General features: G+C 40.5%; 1 protein-coding gene across 5 annotated transcripts in view; it reads right to left on the bottom strand.

The window, feature by feature from the left end:
- The window catches only part of MAP2K5 (mitogen-activated protein kinase kinase 5), a 273,914-nt gene that overhangs the window by 50,165 nt on the left and 207,736 nt on the right, over window positions 1-16,013 (bottom strand). For 3 of the 5 annotated variants that reach the window (XM_047767144.1, XM_047767148.1, XM_047767145.1), the window contains 3 exons: window positions 13,673-13,717; window positions 13,114-13,140; window positions 12,770-12,802 (listed from right to left, as the gene is read on the bottom strand). In XM_047767144.1, the coding sequence (XP_047623100.1) occupies window positions 12,770-12,802; window positions 13,114-13,140; window positions 13,673-13,717 (105 nt within the window). The remainder of the gene's footprint in view (window positions 1-12,769; window positions 12,803-13,113; window positions 13,141-13,672; window positions 13,718-16,013) is intronic. The other 2 variants (XM_047767146.1, XM_047767147.1) reach the window with 1 other exon arrangement.

The following is a 16,013-nucleotide window of genomic DNA, read 5'->3' as shown; positions in this document are numbered from 1 at the left end:
CCTCTGACCCTCCTCAGCTGGAGACCAGAGAAGCTTTCTCTTACTCATCCCACTCCACAGCAAGCCTTGGGCAGAGAAAGTGAAAGATGATTCAATTTCCACACTGGGTCACCCTCATGCTCTGGGTTGCCAGACGTGACAAATTACCTGTGTGGGCATTTTGGTGTGAAGTTCTGTCTACTGGGTCCTGGCTGACAGTAGCAGCTCATTTAACTTGTCTCAGATGGGCCTGGAACCAGGGGCAAAAGGCCTGAATTTTGCCACCAAAATACTCATCTTACCTGTAAACCTTTAAACCATGGGACAACCAGCTATTAGCCAAGAGAACATCACAACTAGATGGCTTATAAAAAACACAAAAGTATAAGTGAACAAGTCTAAAGGAATCTCCAAAATTTGAGATTATACAGATATTTTGCTATTTTCTTTTTCTCCTAAACGTTTTGGCAGTTCTTCAGTACTGACATAAGAGAGAAGAGAAACAGACTTGGTCATTTGTGTCCAAACTAACCCTTCATTGTTTTTTGCCATTTAAGAGATTTACATTTACTTAGAGATTTTCTAAGCATATGGCAAAGATCTTGGTGTTTTACAAAATTCCTTGAAAATAGGTAGGTGGAAACTGGAAACTGAATTAATGTCTTAAACCATATTTGTAATTGCTTCCTTTCCGAAGCCAGTGAGCATCCTTTTTCTTTTTCTTTTAGGTCTCTTGTTGGTCATAAGCTATCATGCATAGTATTATTTAGACATGCCTATGTGAACAGAACACACAAGACACACACACACTAACATTCACCCACACTTCCCTTTTCAATGGCTTAGGCTGAGCAGCAAAAGACATGCTTGTCTCAGACCAAGGGGATTTCATTTACAAAAGTAAAACCCGTTATTGTCCGAGTTTCTCTCTGTAACCTCCCAATGCATTTCTATTGCTTTTTCATAAAACACTGCTGCAAATAATCAAGCATGACCATTGACATCCACGAGATTGAGTTTTAGGAACCATTAAATGAGCTCACCCTCGTGGGAAGCCTCCTGCTCAGGCTGGTCTAAAGGTAATTATTCAGCAATTCCTACCTGTGGTTTTTTACCTTGTCCCTGTATAGTGTTTGAATTTCATACACTGGTAAGGTCAATTTTTTTTCTCCTCAGGAAAAGTCCAGCTACACATTTGATCCGGGACCTAAATCATAATGTTAATATACACACAGGTGTTCAAACCTGGTTCTATGTGTAGAAATGCTGATTAAAAGCAATCTTAAAGGTAGATCGTAAACTATATTAAACAAAAACACAAGAGGAAAATCCAGGAGTGAAAGATCACTCTTAACAGTTTTCTAATGAAAGGCGTTATTCCTCTTTTCACAGGTAAAGGGTTAACACTGAAACAGCTGAACTCCATCCACATATCGTTCAAGGGCAAGAACCTGGCAGGTCAGTGTCCTGAAAAATCAACAAGCCATAACACTATCCAGTCAGAACCGTGGAACCTGCTGAAATCCAAAGTCTACATTGCCACACTGTGTGTCCTCCTGAACAGGCACTCGACTGGTAGTTAAAATAATCACTGCCATTTGCCACCTGCGCTGCCAGCTATAGATACAGGGGAAAGAGAACTCCCAGTGGCTGCACGGTGTAGGAGTGTTAGTGGTATTTGCTTACACATTTTTACTTTTTCTTTTCTTTTTTTTTTTCTTTTTAGGGCAGCACCCACGGCATATGGAGATTCTCAGGCTAGAGGTCTAGTCGGAGCTACAGCTGTCGGTCTATGCCACAGCAACGCAGGATCCGAACTGCGTCTGCAACCTACACCACAGCTCATGGCAACGCCAGATCCTTAACCCACTGAGCAAGGCCAGGGATTGAATCTGCAGCCTCATGGTTACCAGTCAGATTTGTTTCCGCTGTGCCACGACAGGAACTCCAGCTTACACATTTTCAGAAACAAATTCAGAGGTTATGCCAGTTACAACTTGGAAGCTGAGAATTATATGAAACCGTGCCATACCTGGTTCCATACAATAAACACAGAGAGAAGGTAATTTAAAGCTGGCTAAAGGAGATACTGCATCAGCTTAAAATTAGTCAATATGAGAGGAACAAAGAGAGGAACAGGGAGGGAGGAAGGGAGAGGAAGTGAAAAACACAGAACTACATACTGTGAAATGAACAAGTTCAGTTAGAACATTCATCAGGATTTGGAAAATCATAATGCCATCTGCTACTCTGGACCTCAGAACATCAGGGATCTCGTGGGCCCAGACGCTTCCATTTCCAGGAGGAAGGAAGAAACTTATACTCCCTGGAATGCTGCCTCCATTCTGGAATGGAGGCAACACCCCAGCCGACCCGTTTGGAATCTCTTTTGAGAACATTTGCACTGCTCACAGACGTGTTTTCCCTGGTTTAGGGAAAATTAACGGCAGGCAAAATGATTACAGCAACTAGGCAGTGAGGCAGAGCAGTGCCCCAGCCCGAGCTGCTGAGCAACTGACCCTGGCATCCAACTTGGGCTCAGGGTGTGTAGGTCCCATCATGGTGGATTAAACGAGCATTGTCCTACGGCTGGATAAGACTTCACAATAGAGCAACACATGTTAAATGACAGCAGCCAAAACCGGCCCCACTAGGCAACTGCCCATTCACAGATCGCTATTCATGGGCCATCGACACCAAGAAATTAATTCATTAATAATACATCAGCTTCGTGGACAATTAAAAGAAAACAACACAAAGCTACTTGTTCAATGACTGTCTAAAGATGTAGAATTTTCCCTGGTTTAAAAGAACTCCAAATCTAATTGACATACTGAGAGCAAGATCATAGGGATGTTGACACTAATATTTTGATTAGTAAAAAAGAAATGGAGAAAGTCTGTCCACTGAATTCACTCAGTACCACCAGGAAATAATAAAAATATATTTTTTTCAGCAGTAGCTAAAAATCTGATTTTATATAACTGTATTTTAAAAAATATTTTTTCCCACTTTAAGTGACTTTATTCATTCTTCACACTATCAGGAAAATTTCTGCCTTTAACTTGTTTCTTCTGCTACATTTTTAAAACTTCCTTCTTTCTCCTTCCTCCCAACAACTCATAAATATGAATTAAATATAATTATAAATGAACAGAACATTAACTTTTGGATTACTGCTGTGTTTTGGTAGAATGTTAATGTCATTTCTAAAGAAACACTTATTACCAATAGAAAAAGTAATTACTACAGGAATCACGGCCTTAATGCTAACCTATCTTCAATCTGCAGACCAATCAAACTGCATTAATTTAAATATACTGGACTTCTCAAAGGAGGTACTAGGTTTCTAAAGGTTGCCTTACATAAAAGAGGAATATCGGCTTTCAGGATCTCAATTATATACTCTCAACACTAGGAGACAAAGGTCTAGTTAACAGTATCACTGGAGGACAAGACTATTGTGTATCCACTTGTATTAACTTACCAGGTTTCTAATGCCTCCCAGTTATTAACTCATATGAGTTACAAATAACACAAAATCCTACATCATCAACACCCATTTATGCAAGTGCTTGGGGTATTAGTCACTGCGGTCGGAAGCTCTAGACTTGCACAGGTCACCGGACAGCTCTGGCCATCAGCCACTGAGTCTCGTCTCACTTTAAACTACTGGCAGTTATGTGTGTGAAAGGAAAAGGCCATCCTAGGATGCTGGGAACAGGAGAAATGGCGGGTGCTCCTTTTACTTTTTTTAACTTCCTAAGTCAGAATCACGGCAGAGTTCCTCAGGCAAAAAAATGAATGGATATTATTCCCTCTGGAGTTGGTTAACACCACTTTTTGAATTTCAGGGAGATATTATTAGACAACCACTTTCACATCCCCACCCCCTCACCTCCCTCAGAGAGCACCTGCGATGTTCCTAGCCCAGCAGCTTCTCAGCTAACCAGCCCTTAGTTCACCTGTCCAAGTATGAGTGATTCTGCATGAATGAATTTTTTAAAGATAATAGTGGTTTCAGAGTCAATCTCTTCCCTGACAAATTACACAGAATATGCAGAACAAAAGTCAATTGATTCATTCTTTTTTTCTTTTTTTTTTTGTCTTTTTGCCATTTCTTGGGCCGCTCTCGCGGCATATGGAGGTTCCCAGGCTAGGGGTCGAATCGGAGCTGTAGCCGCTGGCCTATGCCACAGCCACAGCAACTCAGGATCCGAGCTGCGTCTGCCACCTACACCACAGCTCACGGCAACGCCAGATCCTCAACCCACCGAGCAAGGCCAGGGATCGAACCCGCAACCTCATGGTTCCTAGTCAGATTCGTTAACCACTGCGCCACCACGGGAACTCCTCTTTCTTTCTTTTTGGCTTTACCCATGACATTTGGAAGTTCCCAGGCCAGGGACTGAACCCATGCCATAGCAGCGACAATGTGGACCCTTAACCTAATGCACCACAAGGGAACTCCTCAATTCTTTTTTAAAGACATGGAGTCACTCTTATAGACAGCAAAACTGAACTGTATTGCAACATACTCCTGCCCTCAGGGCACGCTTGCAGAGCTTTCTAAATTGTCTTCTTTTACAATTTTAAACATAATCTCTCCCTCAGATGCCGAAATGTTCAGCTGTCATTTTTTGATTCCATCCAGGACGATTATAGTATAGTAAAAAGAGCCCTAGCCTTTGTCCCTCAGTTTTCTCATCTATAAAATGGAGTGTTGTGGGAAACACTGCAGAACATTCTGTAAGCCATAAAGGTTAAGGCTAGACTTCTGAATTTTGATAAAAGACCACACCTATCAGCTAAGTATCTCCTCATCATATACTATTACTTTTTGTTCTTCTGAGATCTTGAAAAAAGAAGTAGTAAGTTCTTACAATTACGCATAGATTTCATTCAACAAATATTTGTGAGTGACCACTATACTTAGGTGAGTACTAGGAAGATAGAAACAAAAAGCCTGAGAACTTAGAGTCTAGTTGATAGACTTCTTATAACTGGGTCACAGGAATTGACATAGTGGATTTTTTTTGTTACTTTGTGTGTGTGTGTTTTCTTTTTAGGGCTGCATCTGCAGCACATGGAAGTTCCCAGACCAGGGGTTGAATTGGAGCTTCAGCTGCCAGCTTATACCACAGCCACAGCAACAGCAGATCTGAGCTGTGTCTGGAATCTATATAACAGCTTATGGCAACGCCGGATCCTTAACCCATTGAGCGAGGCCAGGGACTGAATCTGTATCCTCATGCATATTTAGTTGGATTTTTTTCCGCTATGCCACAATGAGAACTCCCAGGAACGTTTATAGTTTTGAATGAGGTGCTTGATGCTGTCCTCTGAAGAAAATGCCAGTGCAGTGTGTGTGTGCCCCATCTCAGTGAGGGCTTAAAAGCTCAAGCCAGATGTTTCTTCTATGACCCCACCTATCCACCCTCCTCTACATCCAATTACTTACCAAATTCAGTTTATTCTATTTCCTAAATACCCTTCAAACATGCTAATTAAAAGCATAACTTCTGATCAGGACTATCAGCACAATAAGTTCCTGTCCTTCCCAAGCTACCTTCCGAAACCCTGTCAGAGTGATTTTTCTAAAACACGAATCAGGCTCTGTTGATCCTCTGCTTAAAATTCTTTCACCTCCCATCCCTCCATTCCTGCAAAGGCCTTCAGACACAATGTGCAAAGATCTTTCTAAAAGTGGCTGTTGCCTCATCTCTTTTAATACGTTGCCAAGCACTGTAGCGATGCTGAACTCCACAGGGGCCTCAAGCAACTCTGGGGCCAACTGCTTCTGGCCCTTTAGGTTTCCCTTCTCTGTAGAGCTCCCTGTTAGATCATCACCTCTTTCATTATCAGCTCTCTTCTCTGTGTTTCCCCAGCACCTCGTCCACACTTCTAGTATATATAGAATTTATACAGCTGCAAAATGCCCTATCAAAAAAACCCATTTATGTGAATAGGTTAAAATCATAGTCACGTGCTCCACTGAGCGCTCATCAAGTCTTACACCACGTATACTACCTGCAGTTCAGTTTAAAGTTATCTCCTCACTTATGACTGTTTATTAGTCTGTCTCCCTGACTAGAGTAGAAACGCTTCAATGGTGGCAAACGCATCTTACTCATTGCCTATCCTCAGCACCGAGCTCTGGGATTAATACAGGTTTGCAGAATGATTTTTTTTTTTTAGCTATAATCACTGATTTTCAAACTATAATCTATGGAACTCTAGGATTTTTATGCAGGTGCCATGGGTGGGATGGGGACAGGATAGAGATCTGAGCTTCCTATCCTCTGACCAAACCAGAAAGCCTTCAATGTCCAAAAACAAAAAATTTTTAAACTTTTTTGTGTAAAAGGACACCATCAAGAAAGTGTTTTTTTCCTTAAAAAAAAAAAAAAACCCAGAAAATAACAAGTGTTGGCAAGAATGTGGAGAACTGTGAACCTTTATAAATTGTAGACGGGAATATAACATGGTGCAATTGCTATGAAATATAGTTTAGAAGTTCACTAAAAAGTTCAACACAGAATTTTCATATGACCAAGCAATTCCATTTCCAGCTACTTCCAAGAGAACTGAAAACCTACATCCACATAAAAACTTGAACACGAATGTTCACAGCAACATTATTCATAATAGCCAAAAAGTGGGAACAGCCCAAATGTTTATCAGACGACGAACAGATAAACAAAAATGTGGTACATCCATACAATGGAATATTATTTGGCCATAAATACATATGAAGGATTGATAAATATTACAACATGGATGGACTTAGGAAACATTAATGCTAAAAGAAAGAAATGGAACACAAAGAGCCAGATACTGCATGGTCCAATTTATATAAAATGTCCGCAACAGGGAAATCCATAGAGACAGAAAGCAGACTAGTTAGAGGTTTCCAGGGAATGGAGGGGAGAGAGGAATAAAAAATAACTGCTAATGGAGTTCCCTTCGTGGCTCAGTGGTTAACAAACCCAACTAGGAACCATGAGTATTCGGGTTCGATCCTTGGCCTTGCTCAGTGGGTTAAGGATCTGGCGTTACTGTGGTGTGAGTTGTGGTGCAGGTTGCAGATGCGGCTTGGACTCTGTGTTGCTGTGGCTGTGGTGTAGGCCGGCAGATGTACCTCCAATTCAACCCCTAGTCTGGGAACTTCCATATGCTGTGGGTGTGGCCCTAAAAAGCAAAAAGAAAGAAAGAAAGAAAGAAAAAAAGAAAAAAGAAAGAAAAAAAGAAAAAAAGAAAGAAAGAAGGAAGGAAGGAAGGAAGGAAGGAGAAAGAAATAAAGAAAGAAAAAGAAAGGAAGGAAGGAAGGAAGGAAAGAAAGGAAGGAAGGAAGGAAGGAAGGAAGGAAGGAAAAGAAAAGAAAAGAAAAGAGAAAAGAAAAGAACCGTTAATAAGTACTGGGTTTCTTTATGAAGTGATGGAAATGCTCTGGAACTGAGTTTATACTTTATAAGAGTGAATTTTTAAAACTGAATTACAGCTGATTTACAATGTTGTGTTAATTTCTGGTGTACAGCAAAGTGATTCAGGTATATATACATACTTTAATTTTATTTTTTTCAGATTCTCTTCCATTATGGTTTATTACAAGATATTGAGTATAGTTCCCTTTGCTATACAGTAGGGAAGCTATACAGTAAGTAGATTGTTGTTTATCTATTTTATATATAGTAGTTTGTATCTGCTAATCCCAAACTTCTCATCTATCTCCCCCATAAAAGTGAATTTTATGTAAGTTATACTTCACCAAAAAATGTTAAAGGAGAAAACAGAAATAAGTTTCTGTACAATGATCTCTGAACTTAGCAGTCCTTTTCAGATGGACAGGATGGTCCCCAGTAGAAAAAAAGACAAATTTAGATCACATTCCATTTTCTATAGGACTAGCCCTGCTAGAAAAATTCGTATTTTAATTTACTTCAAGGAGCACTTACCGAGCCTCTGCTTAGGCCATGATGTCTACCAGGTGTAGGTAACCTGAATACTCTGAAACACATGTGTGAACTCAAAAATGGTTTGCCCTCTAACATTTACTTTTTTCCTTCCTTGACCTTGCAAATGTCTACTCATTCTTTAAGACCTAGCTTAAACCTCACCTCTCCTGGTCCACCCCCAGAACAAATCCTCTTCTGGCAGAACAAGCCCTTCTGTTTCTGGGTTGTATAGTATGCACTCTATAATGAAGCATAGTTATTCATTTCTGTATCCTTGTCTTTTCTAAGGCTGTGAACTCCCTGGGGAGCTGGCTCAAGAGGAAAGTCCCCACTTCAGCTTCTGTAATTCCCAACACCTCAATCCACTGGGGCCCCCAACAAGCTGACTCCAGCCAGGCTGGAATACGGTGGCTCAGATAGTACTGCTCTGTTCTCATCTGCCACATCACCAGCGTGGCCAGTCTTTTGTTGCCGGCTGAACTGGGAGCAGAGACACTGGGGAGAACATTAGGTTGCTACATAGCATCCTGAGTCCCGGCACACTGTACTGGCCTGGGATCTGGGACTGTGCTTCTGCTTTTCTACCCTTACTCACAGACCTAATCTGTGGTTGGCCTGGGTGCCTTGCCTAGAAGCCTAGTTCTCCCTAGACTTGGAGGCTGTCCTGAGCACAGCCTGGTCAATGTGGGCTGGCATACAGTGAACACTTTTGGTAACTGTCTGTTGAATGAATGAACACAAGCCCATTCATTTTACTTTATCCGCCTTTATCTCTCTTCTCAGATGAATGTATTTGACCTTACACATACCACTGGCTATCTGATTTCATTTGGCACCTTTTGATTTTGCAAGAGTCACTATTAGGACTGCAAAGACTGAAGACAAGATGGTCATATCACAGGGCAGCAAGTAGTCATTGACAAGAATGAGGAGTGACCATAGAAAACAGAGGTGATCACAAGAGAGAACACAAGAAAAACACCAAGTAGAGAAGCACATCCATGTAGGACCCTTTAGTTTGAGAGCAAATGGCTCCATACACCTCAAAAGGCCCAATTATCACTGAATGCCAAGGCCAAAAACACAGGCAAAATGACTGGTAAAATTCAGTGAAAGAACAAGGCAAGACCCACATAATTCTACAGGCCTAAAAGGCATCAATACATCAAAGTTTAGTTTAGTACCATGTCCAAAACAGGGACCTGAGTCATCAAGAAAAGGTTAAATGGGAGTTCCTGTCATGGCTCAGTGGAAATGAATCTGACTAGCATCCATGAGGATGAAGGTCCAATTCCTGGCCTCACTCAGTGGGTTAAGGATCCGGCACTGCCGTGAGCTGTGGTGTAGGTTGCAGACATGGCTTGAGTCTGGCATTGCTGTGGCTGTGGTGTAGGCCAGCAGCTAAGCTCCAATTTGACCTGTAGCCTGGGAACCTCCATATGCTGCAAGTGGGGCCCTAAAAAGCCAAAACAAACAAACAAAAAAAGAAAACAAAATATAGTAAATGATATTCACTATATTTTGTCAATAGTCTGTCAAGAGTAAATACATTTTAGAAAAATTACTTTCTAAAAATGCAAATTTTCTCATTGATATCAGAGCTTAAATTAATAAGTATCACTTATCTAGACACTAAGAGCCCCCTTACTTTCCAAAGGTATCAGATGGCTAAGGTGACAATCAGGGCACACAGAGACACATGCCACTTACAATGAACTCTACAACTCAGGTATTCAGGGACTTGGAGAGGGCCTGATTATATAGGGGTTTTAAAGTGAGAAGTTCTTTGGAGAGAAGCAACTCTAAGGCAAAGACAGTGTCTCTAAGACAGCACTCATGTCTTAAATTGGCCAGGTCCAAGCCAGGTAAACTGTACCCACCACAATGAAACTGGATTGCCCAGGTTTCTCTTTGGAGCTTGATTCTCCTGTTACCTTGGCTACCCTGCAAGTTCCTGTTCTGTGGTCCAACTTTCATGCTCATGATTCTTACTCCTCTGTTTAACTTTTGGTGTCTTCTATTTGCATATGTGGTAGCTGACTCTGGCTTTGTCCTATGATTCCACCTCCTGACTCCCAACTCCTGACACTCACTTCTGGCCACTCTAGGGCTGGCTCCTATCCACCTGATCTTATTTTTACTACTTCTTCAATCTGTGGCAGCCCATGCTAGGAGGTCAAGGTGCAGCCACATAACAATAATGTATGGGCTTTACTTAGCTATTTTGTACATGACTCCAAATATAGCCATCTTGTTTGAATTAGATTCCCTTAGAAGTGGTACTTTTTTTTTCTTGGTCTTTTTGTCCTTTTTAGGGCCTTACTTGCAGCATATGGAGGTTGCCAGGCTAGGGGTCTAATCGGAGCTGTAGCCTCCAGCCTACGCCAGAGCCACAGCAATGCCAGATTCAAGCCGCGTCTGTGACCTACACCACAGCTAACGGCAACACCGGATCCTTAACCCACTGAGTGAGGCCAGGGTCGAACCCACAACCTCGTGGTTCCTAGTTGGATTCGTTTCCGCTGCACCACGACAGGAACTCCAGAAGTGGTACTTTTTTGATCTGACTCTTCCCTAAGAGAAACAACACATACGGTCTTTGGATATCTATTTCATAATGGGTATGTGCCATGCCCAAGGAGTAATATGGTTCAAACCCCGGCGGGTTATATTCACTCAGAAATAGAAGCCCTAAATGTCAGATATAAATGAGAGAGAGAGAGAACTAATTGTCCTCTGGGATCTAAATGGGCAGACTCTGCCCTAAAAAGCCCTTACAGAAGAGTTTTTCATACTTTAATATGCAAAGACTTACTTGGAAAGCTAAGAAAAAGTAGATTCTTGGGCTCTACTCCTAGAAAGTCTAATTTAGTGATCTGGGTCCAAGAATCTGTGTTTTAAACATGCGCCTTGGGTAATTCTGATGCAGTTAGTCCTTGGACTACCCTTTGAGAAACACTGTAATACAGCAATGAGAAATCTGACGAACATGGGACAATCAGAGCAATGAAAGAATCCCACCAATCCTCTCTCTCTTAGAAGCTATGATACACCTTGCCTAGGCAAGGTCATCTGATCAACTCTTTCCTAATTACCAAACACCAGATTGGTTCCAGGATCAACTTAAGTTTGTTTTAAAGAATTTCCTAAGTTTCCATCAAAAAGATATTTTAATGTTTTTAGAGTAAATGGCAATAGCTGTCTAAGTCACAGTTTTCTCTCGACTGAGGAAGAAGTGCTGTAACAAAAACATCTCATCTAAGTCACATGCTAGTGTCCTTCATCATGCAGACCTCTCTTCTTAGAATACCTCCCTATGATAATTTCAAAAGCCTCAAGATTTTCTCCAAATCAAACAAGTAAAATATTTAAAATTTAATAGCAATCACTGCTACCCTAAGGAAGGAATGAAAATACCCACTTGACCCAAAAAACCTTCAAGTGAGCACTTCTGAAGTACCTATTTATTGGTGAAGATATCTGTATCTGAACATTGTGATGCCCAGGAGCCTGACAGACCAAGAAGAGCAGAGCCCAGGAGACATGGTAGGCTGTGCATCTGACTGGGCAGGCCAAGTCTCCCTGGGTACTTCCCTAAGCAATCCTGAAGGGGGACCACAGGAAAATCAGTTTAATTGGGAGGATTCTGATGGGGATAGGATGGTTTTGGAATCCAAGATGACAGAAGATATTGATGAGCTATTAGATCCAGGAGGCCTGCCTGATATGTGAGATAATGGGGCCTCCATTTGTTTCAGGACGATGCCTTCATTTCTGCACTAACATGGTTTATGGCTTGCAAGGGATATATGGACTGACTGATGCAGCCATTAAGGATGTTGGAGCCTCATTCTTACTATTATTGCGATATGTGTATGCTTTGGTTTTTTCCTAGGAGGATCTTTATTTTTCTCCCAAATCTCATAACTGGTTATACAGATGTTTAATTGAGAGGAATAATTATGAATTACAATTTTTCCTTCAAACTTTCCTATCTGAATCATTTTCGCCTTCATTACAAGCATTTTAAATATTGTAAAATTAAAGTTTAAAAAATAAACATTGCTAGCAGGCAAGCCCAAGTCCTTGAAAAACTAAGTTTTTTTTTTAATGTTTCTTAATCAGCCTTGTATCCTCTAAGACTACTAATTTACAGAAAAAGGGAATTTAAAGTCTGAATCAAAAGTAGAAAAAGTCTATTGAGAAAGAAATGCAGGTAGCTTAGCTCCATGGAGGCAAAGGGATAGTGAAACTTGATGGATAAGGATGATGATAGGTAGGATGACTTAACGTGTGAGAATATTAGTTAAATGCATAAAAAATTAGGAGTATATTCTGGGGAAAATACCTAATTAGGAAATCAAAGTTGAACTGTTGACCTACAGCTTTTGAACACTTTTAGCACTCTGATATGCTTTGGGTAAATAAAGCAAGGAGGACAAATTTTATCCAGCTTATGTCTGCTGTTCAACTCTGACCCTTGCCTACTGAATGACTTTAAATATCTGCCATGGAAAAAAAAAATGATACCATTTTAATTTCCGGCTCCATCCCCATCTGGCCAGAGAGAGGATAAATTAATAGTATCATGTTTTGTCTTTAGGGCTTTTGATACCCTGGAGGACCAGCCTGTGGGACAGTCTGTTTTGGCAGAGATTCTCGGCCAGAAGAGCAGGATTCAGGACAAGGCCAGTTCACGTAACACAGCTCAGAGCCATACAACACAACTTGCTCCGAGGATGTCGGGCATTGTGCTTCATTAGGAAACAAAATATAAGCTTTCCACACCATTAGGAATGACTTTAGGAGTGAAAGCACATAAGACGATGCCTCACCTCATCAACAATGCACTGCAGAAGCTGGAGAGGCTGCAATGGGAAAGAAGAGAGGAAAAAGTATTAGCCTCTATGCAATATCTTTACAGTGGAGTGGAAAGAAAAAATCATTAATGCAATAAAATATAGCAAGATTAATCAACAACAGCAAACTCTTATAAAAACATTGATGCTCAGGATGTTCTATTATTTCTAATGGTACCTAATCTAATACAGGCAGTTAAAGGTTTGCATTTTCTTCAAAATGCAATTTGCTAAGTTTAAAACAAGGCATTCAAGCATGCAAAGGAAGCAGCCATCAGGAAAAAGAAAAGTGAATTTTTTTCTGAACTCATAAAGCTTACCATTAAAGATCCCTGGTTTTTCTGAATCTGAAAAAAGGCAATATGTAATTAGCATGTCATAATCAAAATGACTCACTTGGACACATTATGATCACTGAGAGAAAATTATTGCATTGCTGGTGGCAATTTGTGGGCATGTGTTAACACAATTTACATAATGAAAATACACAAATGTTAATAGCTCGCTTCTCATTTATAGGCGAAAGTCAGCAGAATGTTAATTTCACACAACACTTTTTAGTACCCTCCAGGTTGTATTAGAATAGGGAGAAAAACCATAATCCATTTCAAAAGGCTGTTTACGATTCAGATATAAATAATGTTTTATATTGCTAGATTGTGAACACTGGGCTTAATGTTGCAATCATTGCTAATGTTATGAAGCTCACTCTTTTTAAATTAAAAACCGATTTATTTAAAATTGAAATTAAATCATAGTCAGAAATTAGAATTTTGGATTCCTGCCAGTATCTGCTCACAATCCCCTATTTTGTGAAGAAAACTTTAATTATGTGGTTGAAGTATTTGCCTCTGACTCAGGAGTGGGTGAAGACTCCACCTTTTCCAAAGTTCCTTCAGTCTGTTTCCAGGGCAGCAAGGCTCGCTGGGAAAAATCAAATTCATGCAAGTTTTAACACCGTTTTTCAAGAGATAAGAGCAGAGTCAAAGAATGCCTTTTCTGGAGGCAGGCTGCTGACACAACTAACACGGATAAACCACATCTCTAGAAAGTTATGAAAACATGACACCAAATTAATAAAACATCCACTTAGTTAAAGTATTAAACACTTCAATGCCCCCCTCTGCCTGCCCCCTCTGCCTGCAGTTAATACTAATTCAATAAAAATGGAGTCCCAGGTACTAAATTTCCTAAGGAGGAAAATTTCAGGAACCAAATACAACTATTGAGGGGTCCGTTGTTTGCTGGGGTAACTGTGCTTCAACCAGCTGGTAAAATATAAGTAAACTAGTAATAGTCCCTTATATGCTTTTAATGGTGCTTTTTAAAGTTCTTTTTCACACACATTCTCATGAGATTGCATAACCACCCTGCGGTTGGCAGAGATCATCATCTCTAGACCATGATGGGCCTCCCAGAGGACAAAGCAGGCTGTGGTCATGTTGAGGCTTCTCCCATGCTCCTCTTTCTCTAGCATTTTGTCTGGCCTATAATCACAGCATCACTTAAAAGCAACTGGATTTGCATGTGTTTATACTTGGCATGGTAAAGTTGATAGATTATCAATTATGGCATGTGGGTTCTTCTCAGCTAGACTACAAGCTGCTCAAGGACAGAGGCCATGTTTCTGTATTTCTCTTGAATCCATATGGCTGATTGGCAGACCCTTCCAATTAGAGCTTGAGTATTTTAAAAAGCGCCTTCTCATGTATTATCTCAAATGAACACGGCACCCACTCTTATTTTTCTTTTTAGGTTGGCACCCACAGCATATGGAAGTTCCCAGGCTAGGGGCAGAATCAGAGCTGTAGCTGCGAGCCTATACCATAGTTCACAGCAATGCCAGATCTTTTTTTTTTTTTTTGTCTTTTTGCTATTTCTTGGGCCGCTCCCGCGGCATATGGAGGTTCCCAGGCTAGGGGTCGAATCGGAGCTGTAGCCACTGGCTTACGCCAGAGCCACAGCAACGCGGGATCTGAGCCGTGTCTGCAACCTACACCACAGCTCACGGCAACGCTGGATCCTTAACCCACTGAGCAAGGTCAGGGACCGAACCCGCAACCTCATGGTTCCTAGTTGGATTCGTTAACCACTGCACCACAACGGGAACTCCAATGCCAGATCTTTAACTCACTGAATGAGGCCACGGATTGAACCTGCATCCTCATGTACACTAGTCAGATTTGTTTCCACTGAGCCAGGATGGGAACTCCTGGCACCCACTTATTCTTGCTCTTGGTTGGTTGAATCCATGGATGTGGAGGAACCTCAGATACCTGGACATAAGGAGAGTCAGGGAGGGGAGACCTAAATAATACGCATATTAACCTCCTTGCTGTTTAAGGATTATATTTTTTTTCTTCAAGTACAAATGGATAAGCCTCCACCCTGAAATGTTCTTAGTGAGATATCTACATCAACAGGAAAGTTACCCGTAATGAACAAAGAATTAGAAATCCATTTTTGACATCAAAGAGGATTTTTTTTCACAAATTTACAGTAGTCAGGAGGATTAGTAGTGAGAACTTCCTCAAATTCTCTGAGGAAAACATGTGGCAAACATTTTAAATATGCTTCAAAATGAATTCAGCCATGGATTATGAGACTTTGTTCCCATTAACATGAGTTGTGTGAACTAAATGAACTGAGAGCAGAAATTTTCCTCATGAACCCAGACCTTAGGAAAAGACTCCACTTTGCCCTATTCTGTGGGTTAAAAGCATGGTTTAAGACAACTTAAAATTGTACTATTTTAATGCTTGCTCTTTACTACAAGAAAAGGAGGAACAGCAATATCAAAGTCTGCTTTATGATCTTATAACCATACTGTTTTGCCCAGGTTTTTAAGGAGAGATGTTGTTACCAGGTTTTATTACACAGTTTTGATAGCAACATATTATATGAAATCATCTTCATAAATTTTGTATTAAGGTAGCAGTGCCAGTACCTGAAATTGATTCAAAATGCTTAAGGTACTCAATTACTTTTTAACACTGTTATACAATGCAGTGACTTATATGTTCTATTTCACAAGAATTTGATGATGCAACATCATTGTAATTGATTCATTTTCTCAATTAAATAAAGCTACTGTGCTTTTCTTTATATGAATGCCACATAAACCATAGAGTTAGATGTATTATCTCCTTTCTCTGTCTCAGATATATTGCCTTAAAGGCTATATTCTGTTCCTCTGTTAATTCCACCAGAAAATGTAATG

The sequence above is a fragment of the Phacochoerus africanus genome, chromosome 2 (assembly GCF_016906955.1).
Source record: "Phacochoerus africanus isolate WHEZ1 chromosome 2, ROS_Pafr_v1, whole genome shotgun sequence".
Lineage (NCBI taxonomy): Eukaryota > Metazoa > Chordata > Mammalia > Artiodactyla > Suidae > Phacochoerus > Phacochoerus africanus.
The sequence above is the reverse complement of the archived record's forward strand: the minus strand, read 5'-3'. Positions and strand labels throughout refer to the sequence as shown.